The following is a 19,482-nucleotide window of genomic DNA, read 5'->3' on the forward strand; positions in this document are numbered from 1 at the left end:
GTTCGTAATTTATAGTTTTGTTTATTCTTTAGTCGCAAGTTAGATTTAAATAGTTTAAACTAAAGTATTTAAAATATTACACGTGAATTCAATCCTGCTCGAATAACGGCTAAGACGAGCCACTAATTACAGTTTATAGGCTTTGATATTACAAGTAAAGAAAGGGGTTTAAAGTACTTCGTTTTGCAGCTCAGTACTTTTTAAAGGGCTTTTAGTTTTTTAATAACTTCTTTTTTTTTTTGGAATCGTTGCTAGAGCTGGGAAATGGACAATGCTAAACTTTACGCCTAAAGGTTAACAGAACGAAGAGCTATACAAAAGATGGTTCAAGTCATTTTAACTCCAACTCGTTTACTGTTTACTGCTTAAAAATTATTGCGCGCTTCGTTACTCCACTGTTTTTTGCCTGATACAAACATATGTTATTATACACATATCAATCGTAATTATAGTAAACAGAAAACTGTCTGTGCCGGGCGCACAGCGCAGAAATCACACACACATTAGGCTTAAGTGTAAATTTGTGGCTACACATACAAAAATACATTCGCACGAGTTTCTTCTTGAATTATGCTGTTTAATCCACCTTTACCACACTATAGATCTTGCGTATGAACCAAAAGCAAGCGAAGAAACCAATGGAGCCGGTCAGCAAGAAGAACAGGAATACCATAATGGCCGTGTAGCCAAAATACAGGAACGTTGATGCACTGTCCTTGATCGATAGCTTCGTGACAAAATAGTGGCAGCAGTAGATGAACAGATAGACTGCCGTGAAGCCGGACGTCAAAAAGGAGCGCCACCACCAATGATAGTCCTCCGCACACAAGTGGAAGTAGCACAGCAGAATGGTGGTCTCCGAGCATGTGATAACCAATATGACAAAGACCAGGAACAGAAAGCCGAACATGTAGTAAATCTGACTGGACCAAAGCGAGCTCAGGATAAAGAACAACTGAATGAATATGCAGCCAAAGGGTAGAACGCCGCCCATAACGATACCAGGAATAGGCTGTGTGTAGATCGATTGGTCCGGAATCTGACGGGGAATCTGGTTGGTACGCACAGGGTGCTCCAGTGCCTGAATGGAAAAATAGAAATGAGGGGAATTCGAGTACATACTATTAAAGTATATACTTACGCGCTTGCGGAATCCAAAGTAAGCTCCAACAAAGGTTAGTGGCACGGAGACGCCAAACCACAAGGCAAGTAGAGCAATAAGCGTGCTAAATGGCACAGCTCCGGAGCTGTTTTCCCACCACAGCACCAGGTTCATAACGAAGAATAATGAGAAGACGACACTAAAAAAGAAAACGATTAAAAAAATTGGAATCTTTTAAAAAAGCTTTAAGAACTTACCCAGGGCAAACGATCGAGGTAAGGATTACGTTACTCTTCCACTTCAGCCCCCCGAAACTCTTGTAAATACGCGCCGACACGTAACCAGCCGGTGTTCCCAGCGAAACAAACAAAACCATGGAACAGGTCATCAGGGCTCCCCGATTGGCTGGGGACAAGAAACCCAGGCAGGCAAATGCTAAGGTGATCATGGACATTACCAACACCTGCACACCAGAGCCCAGAAAAACCGACAACAGCATGCCCTTACGCGGCGGCCTGAACACATCACCATGGACCAGCTTCCAGCCAAACTCCTCCTGGGCATCCTCACCGCTATCCATCTGATTATAGCGAGCAATATCTTTGTGCAAAGTACGCAGCATTATCATTGCCACCATACCACTCAGGAAAAGGACTATAACAAGCGAATTGAGTATGGAGAACCATTGGATATTCGTGTGCGGCATGGATTCCAAAATGTAGTCCCAACGTGACGACCATTTGATTGAATCGTTCTTTACAAATTTAACGCTGTACGTGTAAACGATTTGAAGCTGCTCTCCAGCCTTTAAAGAGTTCTCACTGATTGCCAGTGGTTCTGTGCTCTGACAGTTGGGGTTTTTGGGATCCGTGTGCTTGATAGATTTAGGAGTCACTTTTACAGAGATTATGCGTCCACTGTTGCCGAACTGTATTCCCCAGTCCTCCGATTGTCCGCTGTGGTATGTAATCTCGAGATCCACATGATTGAAAGGATAATAATGCAAGGGCTGGTTATATATGGAGTTGATGGGACAGCCTTCGCCATCACTGCGAACAAGACAACCCATGGGAAATCCGATTCCGCAGTATTGCTTGCCATTCTCCAGTGGGTAGCACCATGTAACCGGCATGTTGTCCACAATCCAATGGTGTTGGTAATTCAAGCTGATTCCCTTCTTAAGAACCATCATGCGGCGGTTGCTACCCGGATCATCTCCATTGTATGTCTTGACACAGGCCTAAATAAAAAAACATATAATCGGCTTATGTTGCTAATGCGTTAATATTGTTTAATCTTACGGCCGCACATTGCTGATTTTCCAAGAACTGAATTTTATAGGGTCCTGGACGTATTCGCTCCCCGAACACCACCTGGCCGAGATTCTCCACCGGAGAGTTCTGCTCTTCGCCCAAACAAAAGTCGAAGTGGTGGTACTCGTAAGGTATTACGGATTCCTCAGTGTTCAAACGGTTCACGTACAACAAGATTTCCGACTGCAGAAGATATTAGAGAATTAGAGATCAATCAATTGAATGATTTACACATTTCCTTCCTTCTAAGAAACAACAATTGTATTTAAAACCTCTTAATTTATAATTATCAGTGTGCAAGAGTTAATTTAAGGGCGAATAAGATTACCGATTACGATTTGGTCGAATTTCTGAAATTATGGGTTATTGAAACTATTTTTTTTATAGTATGATTATTATAAAGAAAATAAAAACGTTATATTTTTATGGTTAATAATTTTAACCCTTTCAAATTTAACTCTTTCTCTGGTTTGGTTGTTGGTTAGCTACCAGTGATTAACATTCATCTTAAGAGCAGGAGCCCCGAAATCTGTATTCGCGTGCCAGCTGAACCAACATTAGAACTGCCATTGTGGTCCAGCTAGGAAGGCAAGCCAACGTCGGCAACGTCAGCAGAAGTTGAGATACAGAACCACATATGGACCTGACATACAACTAGAAACTGGGCTTATCACTGCTTCCGCTTCTGGCTGCCATTGGGGGAATATATCACCCATGTACATAACTATTTCCACTGGCTTTGCTAATTGTGGCGGGCGTGGAGCAAACACACCCACTATCTACGTACATATGTATGTACATATGTACATCTGCACCTACCTTGCATGTGGATGAGACGTCGGTTTTCTTGCAGAAATTAACCGGTGCCAGTCCGGGCAGATAGAACGCCTGTATCGGGGTCGCCAGGTGCAAGAGGATTACGCCCAGGAGCGGCAAAAGACCGGAGAGAAGGATCATCTCGAGTTTGGGTGGCCAACGAACGGTTGGAGTAGCCGACCTTCTGCCTTTAATTCTACGGGATGTAGTCACAACGTGGCCGTGTCAGCGATTCTTTGCCACACGCTTCGGATCGGCGGGTCACGCACAAGCCGTACTATCTGGATTTTTATCAGAATATACGGAGTTTTTCGAGTGTTTTTACTACGTTTCCTCTTTTTTGCCGAACGTCAGCACTGTAGCAGCGTTGCCACCTAGTCCAGCTAAGAGGGCTGCCAACTGGACGACAAAAAAATGCCAACATACGCGAAGTTATTACCTTGAAAATCTGTAACTATTCTTATTATAATTATACTTATTATTATTAATATTATTATTAAAACTTGCAAGACCGGGTTTTGTGGGACTATTAAACTGTTATATTTAAATTAATTTATTGACTTCTTTTCCAGACTTATGCAAGCAATATACATATGTTAAAAGAAATACGATTACTTGTTATAGATATTCTTAGATATTACTATTAACAGTTTCGAAAAATATAATCAAATATTTTATACGATGTTTTACCTACGACTCTTAAATCATTTTATTCGATTATTTAGTGATACTAGTTCGATCGTTTGACTGCTTCTTTGCTTGAAGAATTCTTCGATAAGCTCCAACATTCAAATTTAACGATTAATTTTTAGGGAGGCGAATGCAATTTCATAGAATTGGTAAGTATTTGGGCCTTGACTACAACAACATTTTATTTTTGTCGAATTTTTTCACACTTTCCACGCATTTAAGAATACTTTGTATGTGTTAATAGAATTACAAACTACCGATAGTTAAATGAAAACCATCGAAAAGCTGTAGCTAATTTCATCGAAACCTCGACAGTAGCGAATAAAAATCGATTTTTGTTTCAGCCCTACTTCAATTCGGAGCCACAAGAAATATAAGCAGATAAACGGAAGTTCTGCGACATTCAAATAGGATTATAATAAATATACATAACTAAGTAAATCGCCGTTAGGAATCCCGCGCTTTTTTACTGTTCCCGAGCACACCAAACACAATGTGAGTAGAATTTGGAGTTCCACTGCGCCTGTATGTGTGTGCGCGAAAAAATCAATTCGTGTGACGTTCGAGGTGTTGCAACCTGTCGCCAATTTCATCGGAGAAGCTTACTAAATTTACTTCCTTTGTCTCCACTATTTGCAGCCGAAAGACTAGCATTGTCTAGTAATTACGCAAAAATTCCATCACCCACACACTCACACAGACGCACGAGTTGCAGAAAGAAACGGAAAGTGAAGTAGAAATCATATAGAGAGAAAAAGTGCGAAAACATGACTTCCGATATCGCCATGCAATTGATAGCCATTTTGGAGAAGACGGTGTCGCCAGGTGAGTTTCCCCCACTCGTACATACGTATAGATCTAAAAACTATGGATTTTTTCTTCGATTGGCGGGAGGGACGCGCGTCGTATGTTGCGCAGGGTTGCAATAGGCGCTCTCGCATATGTTTGGTTGCTAGGGGCTTTCGCACACATGTGCATCCACGTACATACATATTCGCATGCTCCCCCTGGCAGCGCGTCTGTGTGTCGCAGTACTCGCGCTCCTACAATTAAGGATTTGCGAACCGCCTGCGACATAACCTCACTAACTATAGGAATCGATGAGGCGTCGCTTCGGAGTCACCCTCGTATGCTTGGTGGCCTGTTCTTCCGGTTGCCGATAAAGAATGCCTGCGAGCTTGCGCTTTGCTTGGTGATAACAAGCTTCATGCCGCAAATCAGTGCTTAGCTCTTTAGGGCAAATACCCCTTCAATGCATTGGCCATTAACTGTGTTCTTATTAAACAATATTCTTCCAATGTACATATACCCTTTCCCAATACCCTTTCTTAATCCCTGTTCAATCCATCATGTTCCAATACTAGATTAATGTAAAGGCCTATCCCAAAGCGTTAATCCGACCTCAAAATGGTGGCCTGACACGCCCACAAATGCAATATTCTATTGACATTAATTGAAATTTCTAATTGTCCATTTTCACTTGGCATGATCACTTGCTAAATTCCGCACTTTCAGACAAAAATGAGTTGCTATCGGCGAAGAACTTCCTGGAGCAGGCGGCGGCCAGCAATCTGCCAGAATTTCTCAAGGCGCTGTCAGAGATCCTAGTGAACACGACCAACAGCGCGGTGGCGCGAATGGCAGCCGGTCTTCAGCTGAAGAACCACCTGACCAGCAAGGACGAGAAGATCAGCCAACAGCACCAGGAGCGCTGGCATCAGTTTCCCAGCGAAATCCGCGAGTTGATCAAGAATAACGTAAGTTATATATAAGAATGTTAAAGTTAAACTGCTATGAAACAATTTACTTGTAGTACGGGTGGCACTAAATATCTGCGATTTTCTTTCAGATCCTGGCTGCTTTGGGTACCGAGAACACGAGACCGTCCTGCGCCGCCCAGTGCGTAGCCTATGTCGCCGTGATCGAACTGCCCATAAACCGCTGGCCCATGCTCATTCAGACACTGGTGAACAAGGTGGTCAGCGAAGGATCAAGCGAGATGCATCGCGAGTCTGCGCTGGAGGCGATTGGCTACATCTGTCAGGACATTCGTTTCGGCGTCCTGGAGAATCAGTCCAACGATGTGCTGACTGCTATTATTCACGGCATGAGAAAGGTAGAACCAAGCAATCATGTACGCTTGGCTGCCACCACGGCCCTTCACAACTCACTGGAGTTTACCAAATCAAACTTTGAAAAGGACATGGAGCGCAACTTCATCATGGAGGTGGTGTGCGAGGCCACTCAGTGCCAGGACTCGCAAATCTGCGTCGCTGCTCTGCAGTGTCTGGTAAAGGTTATGACCCTCTACTACCAGTTCATGGAGCCCTACATGGCACAGGCTCTTTTTCCTATTACCTTGGCAGCCATGAAGTCCGAGAACGATGCTGTAGCGCTGCAAGGCATAGAGTTCTGGTCGAACGTCTGCGATGAGGAGATAGATCTGGCCATCGAAAGCCAGGAGGCCACCGATCAAGGCCGCGCTCCGCAGCGAGTATCCAAGCACTATGCTCGCGGTGCTCTGCAGTTCCTGACGCCCGTTCTCGTGGAGAAACTAACCAAGCAAGACGAGTGCGACGACGAGGACACCTGGAGCCCGGCGAAGGCCTCCTCTGTTTGCCTCATGGTGCTGGCCACCTGTTGCGAGGATGAGATTGTGCCACATGTGCTTCCCTTCATCAAGGAAAACATAGAGTCACCTAATTGGCGATTCCGCGACGCAGCGGTGATGACTTTCGGCTCCGTGTTGAATGGATTGGAGACCAATACTTTAAAGCCGCTCGTGGAGCAGGCAATGCCCACGCTTATTCGACTGATGTACGACACCAGTGTTATCGTTCGCGATACCACCGCCTGGACCTTCGGACGCATTTGCGATGTGCGTAAGAGGGATAGTTTTATGGAGATGCATATTACTAATTTTCAACTGCTTTTCCCTAACAGATAATTCCCGAGGCGGCTATCAACAAGACATATCTTCAAACTCTTCTGGAGTGCTTCGTGAAGAGCTTAAAGTCGGAGCCCCGTGTAGCGGCTAACGTGTGCTGGGCCTTCATTGGCCTTTCCGATGCCGCTTGCGAGGCAGCGGTCACCACCGAGGGAGAGACTCCGGAGACTTACGCCTTGTCCCCGTATTTTGAGTACATTATTACCCAGCTGCTGGAGACCACTGATCGATCGGATGGAGCACAAGCCAATTTGCGAGGCGCTGCTTACGAAGCACTGATGGATATGATCAAAAACTCGCCCCTGGATTGCTATTTGGTGGTCCAGCGCACCACGCTGGTGATTTTGGAGCGCTTAAACCAAGTGATGCAGATGGAAACCCAGATAAATAATCACAGCGATCGTCACCAGTTCAACGACCTACAATCGCTTCTGTGCGCCACTCTGCAAAGCGTTTTAAGGAAGGTCCATGAACAGGATGCTCCCCAAATTTCCGATGCTATCATGACCGCTCTGCTGACCATGTTTAATTCAAGTGCTGGAAAGTCGGGCGGAGTGCAGGAGGATGCCTTCCTGGCCGTTTCGACCCTGGTTGAACTTTTGGGAGCACAGTTCGCCAAGTACATGCCGGCTTTTAAGGACTTCCTCGTCATGGGTCTAAAGAATCATCAGGAGTACCAGGTCTGCTGCGCATCTGTTGGTCTTACCGGTGACATTTTCCGCGCCCTTAAGGACCTAATGGTGCCCTACGCCAACGAGATTATGACCGTATTGATAAACAATCTAGCGGAACCGACTTTACATCGAAGCGTCAAGCCCCAGATCCTGTCGGCTTTCGGGGATATTGCGTTGAGCATTGGCAGCCACTTCCTGACATATTTGAATATGGTTCTAGATATGTTGCGCGCTGCGTCCAATCTGCAGGTTAGGGTTCTAAGAAATGGTATAAAAAAATGAACCGTTAACACGTCTTATTCATTTTCAGACGGACGCCAACAACTTCGATATGAACGAATACATCAACGAGCTGCGTGAAAGCGTCCTTGAAGCCTACACCGGCATCATTCAGGGTCTTAAGGGCGTGGACCAGACTGCTCATCCTGACGTTATGCACATGGAGCCCCACCTGATGCACATTATTTCGTTCATCAAGCGCATCGCTCAGGAGGGCGAAGTGTCCGACTCGATGTTGGCCAGTGCCGCTGGCTTCATTGGCGATCTTTGCACTTCGTTCGGTCCGCGGCTGTACCCGCTGCTGGACGATGCCATCATTACACAATTCCTGGCCGAGGGCAAGCGCTCCAAGGCGCAGCGAACCAAGATGCTGTGCACCTGGGCCGTCAAGGAGATCAAAAAAATCAATACCCAGGTCATCACACAGTAGGCCACCTGCTAGAGGTTAATGTTTCTCTGCTTCCCACCAGACCCTTAAGATTGTATGTTATGCAGTCAAACTGGTGAGTACATGACATTCCCACTATGTGTTGCATCATCGAATGAGTGGTTACCTAGGATGTGTCGATTCTTGGAAAACAATTCTTGAAAAAACAAAAAAAATTGTATTTTTGTATTAAAATTTTGTTGTATTCTAATCGTAGTTGCTTGCACCAAAATCGACCATTCTATTATGATTGATCCGAGTTTGTTTTTAATTTTCATTTTCACACATTTCTCTATTTTTGCAGTCCAGTCCGAATTCTCTGATAAAAAGATTCTATCTGCTAAGTTTGTTTGTCCGATATATTGTTGCTGTGCAACTTCTAAATGCTAAGACCAACTGTTTATAAAACTCCCCCCCCCTAGTTTTAAGCTCAATTACGAACCACTGTTTCGACTCAATATTTTAATTAAGGTCTGTTAATATTCGTGTGAGTTATTTATCTCTTACTTATTGTCCTCGCTCGGTAATGCAAATCCAAAAACGAACTACCCATTGACAAAGCACTTCGCAATTGATAGTTACTACTGTACGGACTTTGACATTTTTACAAACCGGCTTTAATGGAAGTTTAGTTTTGGGTAGGCTACGGCAACCAGCGCTTTAGTGACCCGATTTTAAGCATTACCAAAAAGGCAATCGAAGCTGTTATTCAAATTATGTAAAATTTAAAATTACTTATAAAAATCGGTAGAAAATAGTTGCTTTAATAGTGGAAAAAATACATTGAATGCATTGCTGCCCCCTTTGGAAACATTAACTTGTAGCGGATTTAAGAGCCACGCTTTAGGATCTAAGAACTCATGTATCTATCCTACTACCCTCACTAGCCCAACAAAAAAATATATAAACTAAGAATGAATGTCTTGAGTGTGAACCGAAACGAATGTGATGGAGTGAAATATATGGCTGAGATCGAGTATGTATTACCTAGACTATATAAGTGGCGTGCCTGTGGTCCGACCCCTATCCCCTTTGCCAATAGTTATGCTGTGATGAATGCTTGAGGGATACTCTGTAAGTGGTATTTTGATTGCGAGAGACCCCACAAAAAGTTTGAAACTGGATAAGGATTTCCCTTTTCTGTGGCGCGCGTGTGTATCGGCGTGTTGTGTGATATTATGGATTAAGCGTAAGAACTTTTCTAGTGAAACGAATGATTTTAGACCTAAGAAAAACCAAACAGCAATTCAAAAAGATTTTAAACGGATTTGAATTTAAATTTACAAGCAAACGAAACGAACCTAAATGTTAAACACTCAAGACGACTGAAAACGAAACCAACCTAGCAACTAAAACGAAATACGAAACGACTTAGGGACGTACAAAGGCCTGGGCGTGGCTGTTTCACGGACCCAGCTCCTAAATTACTTTAAAGACAAAACCCAAGCGTAAGTCAGCCTCGCTCAAAGCCCACAGAAGCACGAACTTTGGAAATTATTTTATTTTTTTGTGTATACGATTTAGTGTGCTCTCATTAATTCCAACCAATGACGCTTAGTTAGTTTGCCCCTCATTTTACCTTTTGTATTTACCTAAAAGTGGGGAGAACAACAACGAGAAACAAAGAATACAGCAAAAATAACAACCAAGCAACTACCTGCAGCACACACAACACTTGTATAATCAATATATATATATTAGGTAAACGCAACTACTAAAAATAAATACGCAACGGACCAGGGTATACAAAAAACATAAATAAATAAATCGCAGGGGTGCTGGAAAATTTATAGAAATTTGCAATTATGCTAACGACTTCTTAAAGTGTGTTGCGCATATTTTACTTGAAATCGAAACTATTTTCCAGCATATTTTTTGATGCATTACGAGAGATTTGAAGTTCTTGAATTCTTGAAATGCAAATTCTCTGGCACCCCGCAAACCGTAAGTTCCATAGAGATATAGAACGCATAAAGACACTACATGACAGCTTGATAGGAAAAACAGAGAATCATACTTCATTTAGTTATTTTATCATAAACAAACCATAGAAACCATACAAAAAACATAACCAGAAACTACCTTACGAAAAAGACGCGACTGTGAACGATGGAGAAGTAAATGGAGGATACAAATGAAGGAGAAAGTAACCGTTTAAAATCTTTTCACAACATAAACTGAGAATACGTGAAAACGAGAATGAAGTGAACTATTGTGAACTACTGTAGATATAAGCGCACATATATTACGAATTCTGTACACATTTCGAAATTGTAACAAAGAGTTGGTAAATTAGGCTGAAGTCTTGTTTCCAACTATGAATGAATTCTGAGACTCTACAAGTTGTCATTTCAAGAGCTAAATAGTCTCATTGGTAATATTTGTCTAGTTTCGCAATAAAGTATCGCACAGCCGTCCAAGAAAGAAATAAATTAACATTTGATTTATCAGATTTGAACATATCAGAAAAGGAATTTTGAAATGACAACTTAGAGCGCTTAAGAAAAACATGAAATGCCCACATTAATTAAATAAACACTAATATTAGCTATGAATGATCGTATGCGGATGATATAAATGAGTGACTCCGAATCTTTGGATGATCGAATGCTGAGCAACGCCTACTGGAACGTGAACGTTAAAGGCTGTGGCATGCAACATGTAAGTGATGCCTAGAATTTTATAATTCACTATAGCAACTTAAGTTAGCTGATATAGAAGACAAACCATCACACACTCCAGCGAAACTTTAGCTAATAATCACATTTCTCAACCTTTTTCCACAGGTGTGTTGATTGAGTTGATTGAGCATCATCACTAATGCTTGGTGCTGAAAATTATGAGGAAGACACGTGTGCATTGAATGAAGATGATGATATGTGAAATATGTGATGGTTGTCGATGGTTGTTTAAGAGAGTGACTGATGAAGGGAGGAGTATGTCTAGCAGAAATCACCAACAAACTAAAACACGTCACTCAACAAGACATTTAGCACAAATTTCTACCTTTTATACATACCTACATTTCACAGTTTTATAAACAGCAGAGTGCTTGGACCTGTGACTGAGTAAAGTTGTATGTAACCATTCCAAAAGCAAACATTAAATCATTAAAATTGAGGGACTAACGAGTTTGTTACACCTAGCTGTTAAGAAGAGTTCATGTCACTAGAGTAAGCCAGGGAATTGGCAAACGGTTGAAGGGCAAGCTCCAATAAAAAGGCATGGTGGACCCACTTTTTGGCGACTCCACTATGTACACTAAGGGTTTTCAACGGGCTTGCCCTTTGACCCCTGCCGCATGTGCGAATGGTCGTCGTCTGATATAAGATTAACAAAAAGAATAAACTAATAATGCAACTGTAACTTTGCCTGTGATCCGATCATCTGTATGGAGTGTACGCTGTGTGAAAGACTTGTGTGGATATATACGATATTTGTGAAGTAAGAAAAAGCACCCCGCGCAGCAAAGAAGCGATATTTTTTTGTAAACATTTAAAGGATTGCAATTGAATGCACAAATGAAGGTGTGAGCTAAAAACAAATGAAAAACGTAACATATGGTACTGATTTTATACTGAGAACTGAGACTTACTATATACATACAAAAAACAACAAGACAAGCAACTTACTTAAGGACTCACGAGGATTACTTTACGCGGGACTCTACACAACGTACCACACACGAAACGCCAACTAGTGAAATTTACACCTTTCCCACACATTACTCACATTACAAGCCACTTACAACTACTAACTACTTATTACACCAACGTACATATGAGCATTATAATCGATTATCTTAAATATACACTGACGATTGGTAACGCTGACGCGCGGTGCTTTAGCCGAAAGTAATTTAAGTATATGTGCTACTCGGTATGCTAGGTAATCCTAATTAGCCAGTAAGTAGGGATGTGCGAGAGAACCTTTGATCCACGATTGCAAGAGGAGAGAATTATGAGAATTATGTTACGTTATTTAGTATGCTGTATTATCAATTACAAAACAATGAAAACCCCTCTGAATATCAAAGTGCGGCCTAACTGTTCCAAATCAAATTGTATGACTGATAGTTTGTACGCGAAATTTTAGCAAATGTAATCTGTGTCTGTGTGCAAGAGCGAGAATAAACGAATTTTGAGTGCGAGAGCAATCAGAAATGTGTTTTATTGGGATGGCGTCCAAGCGAAGAGGTCCTACAGCTTGGCCCCCCTCTCTGGAAACGTAAGTACCCCCGATTCCACCAAGTCCTTTAATTCGTGGGGCTTAAGATCTAATTCGTCTATCCACTCCACCTGCGCATCATCAGTTGCCTTGGGCAACTTTCCTGGAGTTCTGCTTAGCAGTGGAGCGGGACGTGGCGCCACTATATCCTCAATCACCTCGAACGATTTCCTCTCCTTGTTGTGATCGTGCCTATGAACCTCGCGGAAGTCCAGAACGGGATAGACACAGGCATCCACATCCTCAAATATTTGCGACCATTCAGCTTGGGTCTTGGAAAGGAAAGCTTTAGTCAGAAGTTTCCTTCCCCGATCCTGATGTTCGTCGCCAAACTGGCTGACATCTTCGGGCAGTTCCAAACGCTGTTTGAGCAGCTCAAAGAACTGCGGTTCCAAGGCGCCCACGGACATGTAGCGACCATCTTTGGTTTCGTAGGTATCATAAAAGTACGATCCACCGTCGATGAGATTGTCACCCCGATCCCTCCACCAAATATCCAGTTTCCGGGACATAAACAGCCAACTGGCCACATAGGCAGCTCCCTCGACCATCGAGGCATCTACCACTTGACCTTTTCCCGAGTTGTGGCGCTCCAAGAGGGCAAGGCAAATTCCCAGAGCGCACATTACACTGCCCCCAGCAAAATCGGCCAGAAGATTAATGGGCGCAGTGACTTTTTCATGGCGCCTGCCCAGCATGGAGAGTACTCCCGATAATGCAGCGTAGTTGATATCGTGCCCAGCCCGTGGTGCCAGTCTTCCATGCTGCCCAAAACCCGTGAGGCGGGCATAAATCAGGCGGGGATTGGCTGTGCACAAGTCGGTGGGACCCAGATTTAGTTTCTCCATTACTCCCGGTCGAAAGGGTTCGATGAGCACATCGCACTTCTTGGCCAGCCTTCGCACCAGTTGCTGACCTTTTGGGTTCTTCAGATCCACGCTTAGCGTGCGTTTTCCCTGCTGCAGTACATCCAAAGGGTTTTCTATCACCTGAATGAGAAGGGAACATAGGAATCACATTTTAAAATCAGTTTTGGGGTTTGGATATGTATTAAATGTAACGCCCGATTCGATTACCTTATCAATGCGGGTGACGGTGGCCCCAAAATCAGTTAGGATCTTGCCACAAAATGGTCCTGGTGCTAAGCCCACAAATTCTAGTACCTTGATGCCTTTCAGCGGCATCTTTCGAGGAGTTTTTGGCCAAAAAGTAATAAGAAAATTAAGTGCACTTTGAACAGCATTGAAACAGGGATGCCAACTTGTAAGTGATTTTGGATATTCTTACGAGACAAGGAAGTCGAAAATATCTGCTATGCAGAAATAAGTAACTTGAATATCCAGCTCCTGCCTTTGTATTTATTTATTATATTTGAATTCAATCTTGTTAAATCAAAGGGTAAGAGCCACAATAAATCCAGTTAAAATTTATATTTATTTACGTGACTCGTGACTCAACTGTCAAGCTCGACAACCCTTTCGGAGCTGCCAACCGGTGTGAAACTTTTAATTCGCAAAAGGGAAAAGCCGCAACAACATTAATTCCAAATTAACTGCAACTTGCAGTTGGCCACTGTTGCTAGACAAAACAAATTGACCGGGAGTGAGACCAGGATTTGACGCAAATACAATGCCACAGCAACGGCGCAAGGTGGCCTTTAGCGGCAAAAAGAAGAAGGACCAGATGCTGCAGAAGCGCAACACAAAAGGTGAGAAAACATTGGTTGTGTGCCCACCTGCGAAAAGGGGCGTAATGAAGGAATATCAAAGCGGGTGACTAACATGTTACGCCGGCAGGTCCGCCAAAGTATCTGAGGAGCACGCAGGAGTCGTACGAGGACAGCGATGTGCCGGAAACGACCAGGAAACTCATGGAGCAGCCCTTTGCACGCGGCGGAAATCGAAACAAGAACGTTAATCGCTATAATCTGCAGTTCTACCAGGAGGGCAAAAAGGAACTCGAGCAGATGAAACAGGAGGGATTTAAGCCGTTCGAGGTACTCAGTCCCAACCAGCGGGAAGTGGACGACCGATACTTCTCTGGCTGCGACTTCCCAGTTCGTCCACCTTGGACGCTTACAGAGTCCAAGGAACAGCTTGATCGCACCGAGAATCGGTACTTTAAGGTAGGTCAGTTTACTGGGTGTTATGGTAGATATTTACAAATACATAGACTCTATCCCACTCCTATGCCCATCAAATTGCCAGGAATACGTAGACGAGCTGCAAAAGAAGCAGCGTGCTGGAGACTCAAAGGAGCTCTCCCTGTTCGAGCTAAATCTGGAAACCTGGCGACAGTTATGGCGAGTCCTGGAGTTCTCGGACATCCTGCTGATCATTGTGGACGTGCGCTATGCCACGCTGATGTTTCCACCCTCACTGTACGACTATATTATCAACACGCTAAAGAAACATGCTATAGTCGTGTTCAACAAGGTGGATCTAGTCGAACCGCATATGGTGGTGGCTTGGAGGCAATACTTCCACGACCGTTACCCCCAGCTACCAGTGGTGCTCTTTGCATCTTTTCTCCCCCGGTCTCGCAAGGGAAGTCAACGTGGTCCTCAGGCCCATCGCAGGAGTATGGAAGGAGTGTATAATATATACAAGGAGTGCCAACGTTATGTCCAAGGAGAGGTAGATCTGACGGCCTGGGAACAGAAGATACGCGAGGACATGCGTAGTGATCAGCTTGACATCTTGGAAGATATAACAACGGCCGTGGAGGGTGAACTCAAGATTACCAGCAGTATCGACACCACGCCTCACGAACACGTTAAGTATCACAGTGGGGTTCTGACCATTGGGTGCATTGGATTTCCGAATGTCGGGAAATCGTCGCTGATCAATGCCTTGAAGGGACGCAAGGTGGTCAGCGTTAGTCGCACCCCCGGACATACGAAGCACTTTCAGACCATTTTCCTCACGCCACTTGTTCGCCTCTGTGATTGTCCCGGTCTTGTCTTTCCCTCGAGTACTCCGAAAAGCCTTCAAGTTCTGCTGGGCAGTTTCCCCATATCCCAATTGGCTGTTCCATACCGCTCCCTGAAGTTCCTCGGCGAACATTTGAATCTACCACAGCTTTTGCGTCTCCACCTGCCCGAGGATTACGATGAGTGGTCTGCGGTGGCCATCTCCGATGCCTGGGCATATAAGAGGGGATTCCTCACCGCCAAGGCAGCCAGGCCTGATCGTTACCGGGCCGCGAATCATATCCTTCGCATGTGCCTGGCCGGCCAACAGCTCTTGGTACTGCAGTTTTATCCGCCGGGTTTTGAGGAGCGACGAGAGTACTGGCTCCAGCATTCCGATGTGGCGGAGGTCAGGAAGTACCAGCAAGTCGAATTAGATGAGCCGGAGAGCGAGACCAACGGCGACACATCATCCGTCTGCTCGGATAGTGAGTAGCTAACAAAATGCAAGAGTAAAAACTAAAATTATTAATTAATCCATGAATTTAAGCTGCCGATAGCGAGGACGAAGACGAGGACAGCTCCAATGACGAGACAAATGCTGATGAGGACGACTGCGCCATCGAGGAGGACGCACCCAGGTCTCGGAACGTGTTTGCTCTACTGGAGGACGATTAAAAGTTGCATTTACCAAGAAACTTTGTTATTGCATCACTAGTTTGCACTTATAATTTATTATTACACTATGTAATGTTTTGCTAACAATAAACTACAACATCAAGCTACTGAGGCAGATTAGATGTCATCAATTTCATCAGATGATATATAGTCCTCGCCGAGACTTTCGTCCAGCGAGAGAAGCAATTCGATAGCTCTGTTTGGAAACGAAAATGTGATTATTGTTGTTAATTAAAACCTGGGGTAAAACTAACTTGATCAACTGCTTTTCATATCCATTTTCCTCAATCGGCGCCGGATACAAAGCCTTTTTTAACAGCAATTTCTCCAAATTGCTTCTCAGTTCTAAGACTACGTCGGCAGTTTCCTGATTGCATTTGAAACTAAGGAAGAAACAAATTTGATTTATCTTATTGATGAAAGGTTTGCTATACACACTAATAGGTCTTAGCCACGCATAGATATGGAGTATTTTCAGTCACTCCCGCTTGCACGCCATCTCCAAAAATGATCAGTGCCATGGGAAAAACCATTGTGGAGTCGAGCAGATAAAGATCGGTGGATTTCTGGCGCTGGAAGTAGACAAAGTATGCTGAGTCAAAGCCACTCTCTCCGCTGTTCACTGAGGAGGGATGGAAGTTAACACGGCGTCCATCATCTGTTGCCATGGTGTGAATGGCGCGCACTCTGTTCTTGATCTGCCGTGATTTTCTGCATAAATGTATTAATAAGTTAATGCTTCTATTGTTATTGGGTATTTTTGTAGTTTCTACCGCAGGTGCGCCATATTGGGATAGAGTCCCGCTCCTATAATGGCCCTCAGGAGGGGAATCTTCTCTGAATTCTTGTTAGATGCAGTATCCTTGCAGTTTGAAGATGCAATAAATCTAAAATAAGGTAAGTGGTTTAGTTTACTTTACTCAGTGATAAAATGAGCTTACTTGTAGTTGTAGAGCAGTTCACTGAACTGATTTTTCATCCTCTCCAACTGCTGCAGTGTCACGGAGCTGAGGAAATTCTTATAGCAAAAGTCTCGTTCCGTGTGCGAATAGCGGCTTTCGCGGTACGCATTAATGGTATTGTGCACCAGCAGGTGATCGCTTCGCATATTTCGGGCCATTCTTCGCTTGATTTCATCCACTTGACTCTCTTTACCCAAAGGCGAGTAGAAGGGGGACTTAAAAGACAAGGCGGCCGCCGCTGAACTGATGGGATCCAAGCAACAAAAGAGTGCCGACATCAGAATCATTTTTCCCATCTGCGGATCAATGGGTAGCTTCGCCAGGTGCATGCCCAGTGGAGTCAGAGTGCCCGTCTGGTCCAAAGCCTCAATGCTGTTCGTAAAAAATGTTACATTCTTAATATAAAACCAAAGGGCCAAGTTATTAAACCCACCGTTTCAGCAGTTCCACTCCAATTTTGATGGCCTCGGGATTGGGGGCATTAATAAGAGTTTGCAAGAACCGATATGGATCATCGATGTGCAGCAGCTTAAGACTCAAAATTATGGATTCCAGCTTGGAGCGTAGTATCTCCGGCGTCGGAATATCGGCCATACGATCCTCTCTAGCGCGGGTGAAGAGATTATAGCATATTCCTGGCCGTACTCGACCTGCTCTGCCTTTCCGCTGCTGGGTATTTGCCTTGGTCACCCAAACCTCATCTAGCGACTGTATGTTCGTTTCGATGTCATAGTTGGTGGCCTTCGTCCGGCCAGAGTTTATCACATAAACCACATCGTCAATAGTCACCGACGTTTCGGCGATTATTGTAGAGATTATGACCTTACGTTTGCCCGTCGGTGGTCGCCTGAAAACTGCCTGCTGTTCTCCTGATTGCATTAGGGAATGTAATGGAAATACAGCCATGTGATCCCGCCACCTTTGACCCTTCGGAGTCTTTGGTTTATCCAAGATATTGAACAGTTGGGAGATCTTATCATAGCCAGGCAGGAATACTAAAATGGCACCCTCCGGTTCGTTTTCGCATATGTAGTACACCAAATCGGCAATAAAATCAATGTCCTCGCAGCCCTCCGATTCAGGCAAACGCAGCTTCTCGAGCACACGACTATCGTACGAGTTTCTGATGCGTCGCAGATACGGTTCTATCATAGCCTCATGCTTCATCCTGCGTTCAGGCAGATCCCGCTTGGTGCGACGATCGCGGGTCTTTAGGAAATCGTAGTTCGTCTTGGACAGAACATCCTCCAAATAGAGCATCTGCACAGGGAACATCACGCCCTCGATGCGAAACATGGGACAGTGGTTGAAGTAGTCACAGAAATCCTGCTCACGCACAGTGGCACTCATCAGGATCACCTTTAGATCGGGTCTGTGTGGCAGGATAACCTTTAGAAGACCCATTAGTAGATCTGTTTCCACGCTGCGTTCGTGAATTTCATCCAAGATCAAGACGCTAAGATTGTGCATCAGTGGATCCGATTGAAGCTGTTGCAGTAGAACTCCTGTGGTGCAGTATGTGATGGAGGCTCTCTCCCTAGGTTTTCTGCTCTCCAAACGAATCTGGTAGCCTACCGAATTACCCAGGCTCTCGCAGCGCTCGTAACTTACCCACTCAGCAATCGTGATGGCTGAAATCCTTCGTGGCTGAGTGCAAACGATTCGGCACGAGGATGCACATCCTCGGGAAATGGCGTCGTCAAGAAGGATTTGGGGCACCTGAGTGGTCTTGCCACAACCAGTACTGCCGACGATCAGAATTACTTGGTTTTCGCACACAGCCTGGACAATTTCGTCCGCGTATTTCATGGTGGGCAGCTTTTTCCGTGCTGCCAGCCGTTTCCTGCCATTCTCCTCCAACTGGCGTTGTTCCAGTTCAAGCTGCAGTCTCTCGTCCAGCTTGGGGTTTACGCAGTCCAGGTCCGCGTTTCGGTTCTTGGTCTCCAGCACAAATTCCTCAAAGTTTACACTCAAAAGGTGCCGAAACTGTTGCTTAAACTGAGCATCGACATATTTGTCTTCCGTGGCCGGTGCTTGGCTGTAGTGCTCCATAAACTCCTTCACACGCTCAAGCACACCACTGGGAGCACTGACATTGCAGCCCAAGCGGATTTGCGGCTCTTTTGGGTCTGCATCCTCGCCGTGATCCTTTTTTCGCTGCCGGGCAAGATTGCGATAATACATCCCGATGTCCTTGCCCCTGAGTCCCGGTGGACGGTTGCCCTTGCGGGCTTGGGAGCCGGATGAGTCCCTATTGCGCTGCATGCTCTCAATTTCGGTGCATATCCAGAAGAGGAAAGAATCCCATCCAGAAATCAAAACGCACAGGGCTGTCGGACTGTCAGAATGTGCAAATCAGATGGAGGACGGGACACGGGCTGCCAACTTCATTAAATACACTTTTTGTGTGACGGTAAAAATAATTAATTTTCATATATACGTACTTATGGTAGTAT

The 19,482-nt window shown here is 44.5% G+C and overlaps 5 protein-coding genes across 6 annotated transcripts; 2 read left to right on the forward strand and 3 right to left on the reverse strand.

The window, feature by feature from the left end:
* Position 1: 1 nt before the first annotated feature.
* Positions 2 to 3,617, reverse strand: LOC120447124 (transmembrane 9 superfamily member 2). Its single transcript, XM_039628557.2, has 5 exons — positions 3,235 to 3,617; positions 2,404 to 2,598; positions 1,360 to 2,342; positions 1,142 to 1,301; positions 2 to 1,081 (listed from the first exon to the last, which is right to left on the reverse strand). Exons 1-5 carry the CDS (start codon positions 3,370 to 3,372, stop codon positions 578 to 580), a joined length of 1,980 nt encoding a protein of 659 aa, XP_039484491.1. The 5' UTR covers positions 3,373 to 3,617; the 3' UTR covers positions 2 to 577.
* Positions 3,618 to 4,250: 633 nt separating this feature from the next.
* On the forward strand, positions 4,251 to 11,265 carry LOC120447122 (importin subunit beta). Of its 2 annotated transcripts, XM_039628553.2 has the most exons (8): positions 4,251 to 4,416; positions 4,561 to 4,746; positions 5,437 to 5,678; positions 5,771 to 6,799; positions 6,865 to 7,791; positions 7,853 to 8,324; positions 10,797 to 10,909; positions 11,035 to 11,265. In XM_039628553.2, the coding sequence occupies exons 2-6, from the start codon at positions 4,689 to 4,691 to the stop codon at positions 8,249 to 8,251; spliced, it is 2,655 nt and encodes an 884-aa protein (XP_039484487.1). In that variant the 5' UTR covers positions 4,251 to 4,416; positions 4,561 to 4,688; the 3' UTR covers positions 8,252 to 8,324; positions 10,797 to 10,909; positions 11,035 to 11,265. The 2 variants fall into 2 exon arrangements, with proteins under 2 accessions (XP_039484487.1, XP_039484486.1); XM_039628552.2 differs by lacking the exons at positions 10,797 to 10,909; positions 11,035 to 11,265 and adding an exon at positions 8,553 to 9,231.
* A 1,036-nt stretch (positions 11,266 to 12,301) lies between these two features.
* LOC120447126 (alpha-methylacyl-CoA racemase) lies at positions 12,302 to 13,806 on the reverse strand. The gene is made up of 2 exons (XM_039628559.1): positions 13,552 to 13,806; positions 12,302 to 13,464 (listed from the first exon to the last, which is right to left on the reverse strand). The coding sequence occupies exons 1-2, from the start codon at positions 13,657 to 13,659 to the stop codon at positions 12,448 to 12,450; spliced, it is 1,125 nt and encodes a 374-aa protein (XP_039484493.1). The 5' UTR covers positions 13,660 to 13,806; the 3' UTR covers positions 12,302 to 12,447.
* A 153-nt stretch (positions 13,807 to 13,959) lies between these two features.
* On the forward strand, positions 13,960 to 16,179 carry LOC120447125 (guanine nucleotide-binding protein-like 1). The gene is made up of 4 exons (XM_039628558.2): positions 13,960 to 14,183; positions 14,272 to 14,600; positions 14,683 to 15,874; positions 15,937 to 16,179. Exons 1-4 carry the CDS (start codon positions 14,105 to 14,107, stop codon positions 16,062 to 16,064), a joined length of 1,728 nt encoding a protein of 575 aa, XP_039484492.1. The 5' UTR covers positions 13,960 to 14,104; the 3' UTR covers positions 16,065 to 16,179.
* Positions 16,086 to 19,402, reverse strand: LOC120447121 (ATP-dependent DNA/RNA helicase DHX36). Its single transcript, XM_039628551.2, has 6 exons — positions 17,460 to 19,402; positions 17,006 to 17,398; positions 16,838 to 16,951; positions 16,503 to 16,775; positions 16,319 to 16,447; positions 16,086 to 16,260 (listed from the first exon to the last, which is right to left on the reverse strand). The coding sequence occupies exons 1-6, from the start codon at positions 19,289 to 19,291 to the stop codon at positions 16,182 to 16,184; spliced, it is 2,820 nt and encodes a 939-aa protein (XP_039484485.1). The 5' UTR covers positions 19,292 to 19,402; the 3' UTR covers positions 16,086 to 16,181.
* Between the last annotated feature and the right edge of the window lie 80 nt (positions 19,403 to 19,482).

This window comes from Drosophila santomea, chromosome 2R, assembly GCF_016746245.2.
Source record: "Drosophila santomea strain STO CAGO 1482 chromosome 2R, Prin_Dsan_1.1, whole genome shotgun sequence".
In the NCBI taxonomy this organism is placed as follows: domain Eukaryota; kingdom Metazoa; phylum Arthropoda; class Insecta; order Diptera; family Drosophilidae; genus Drosophila; species Drosophila santomea.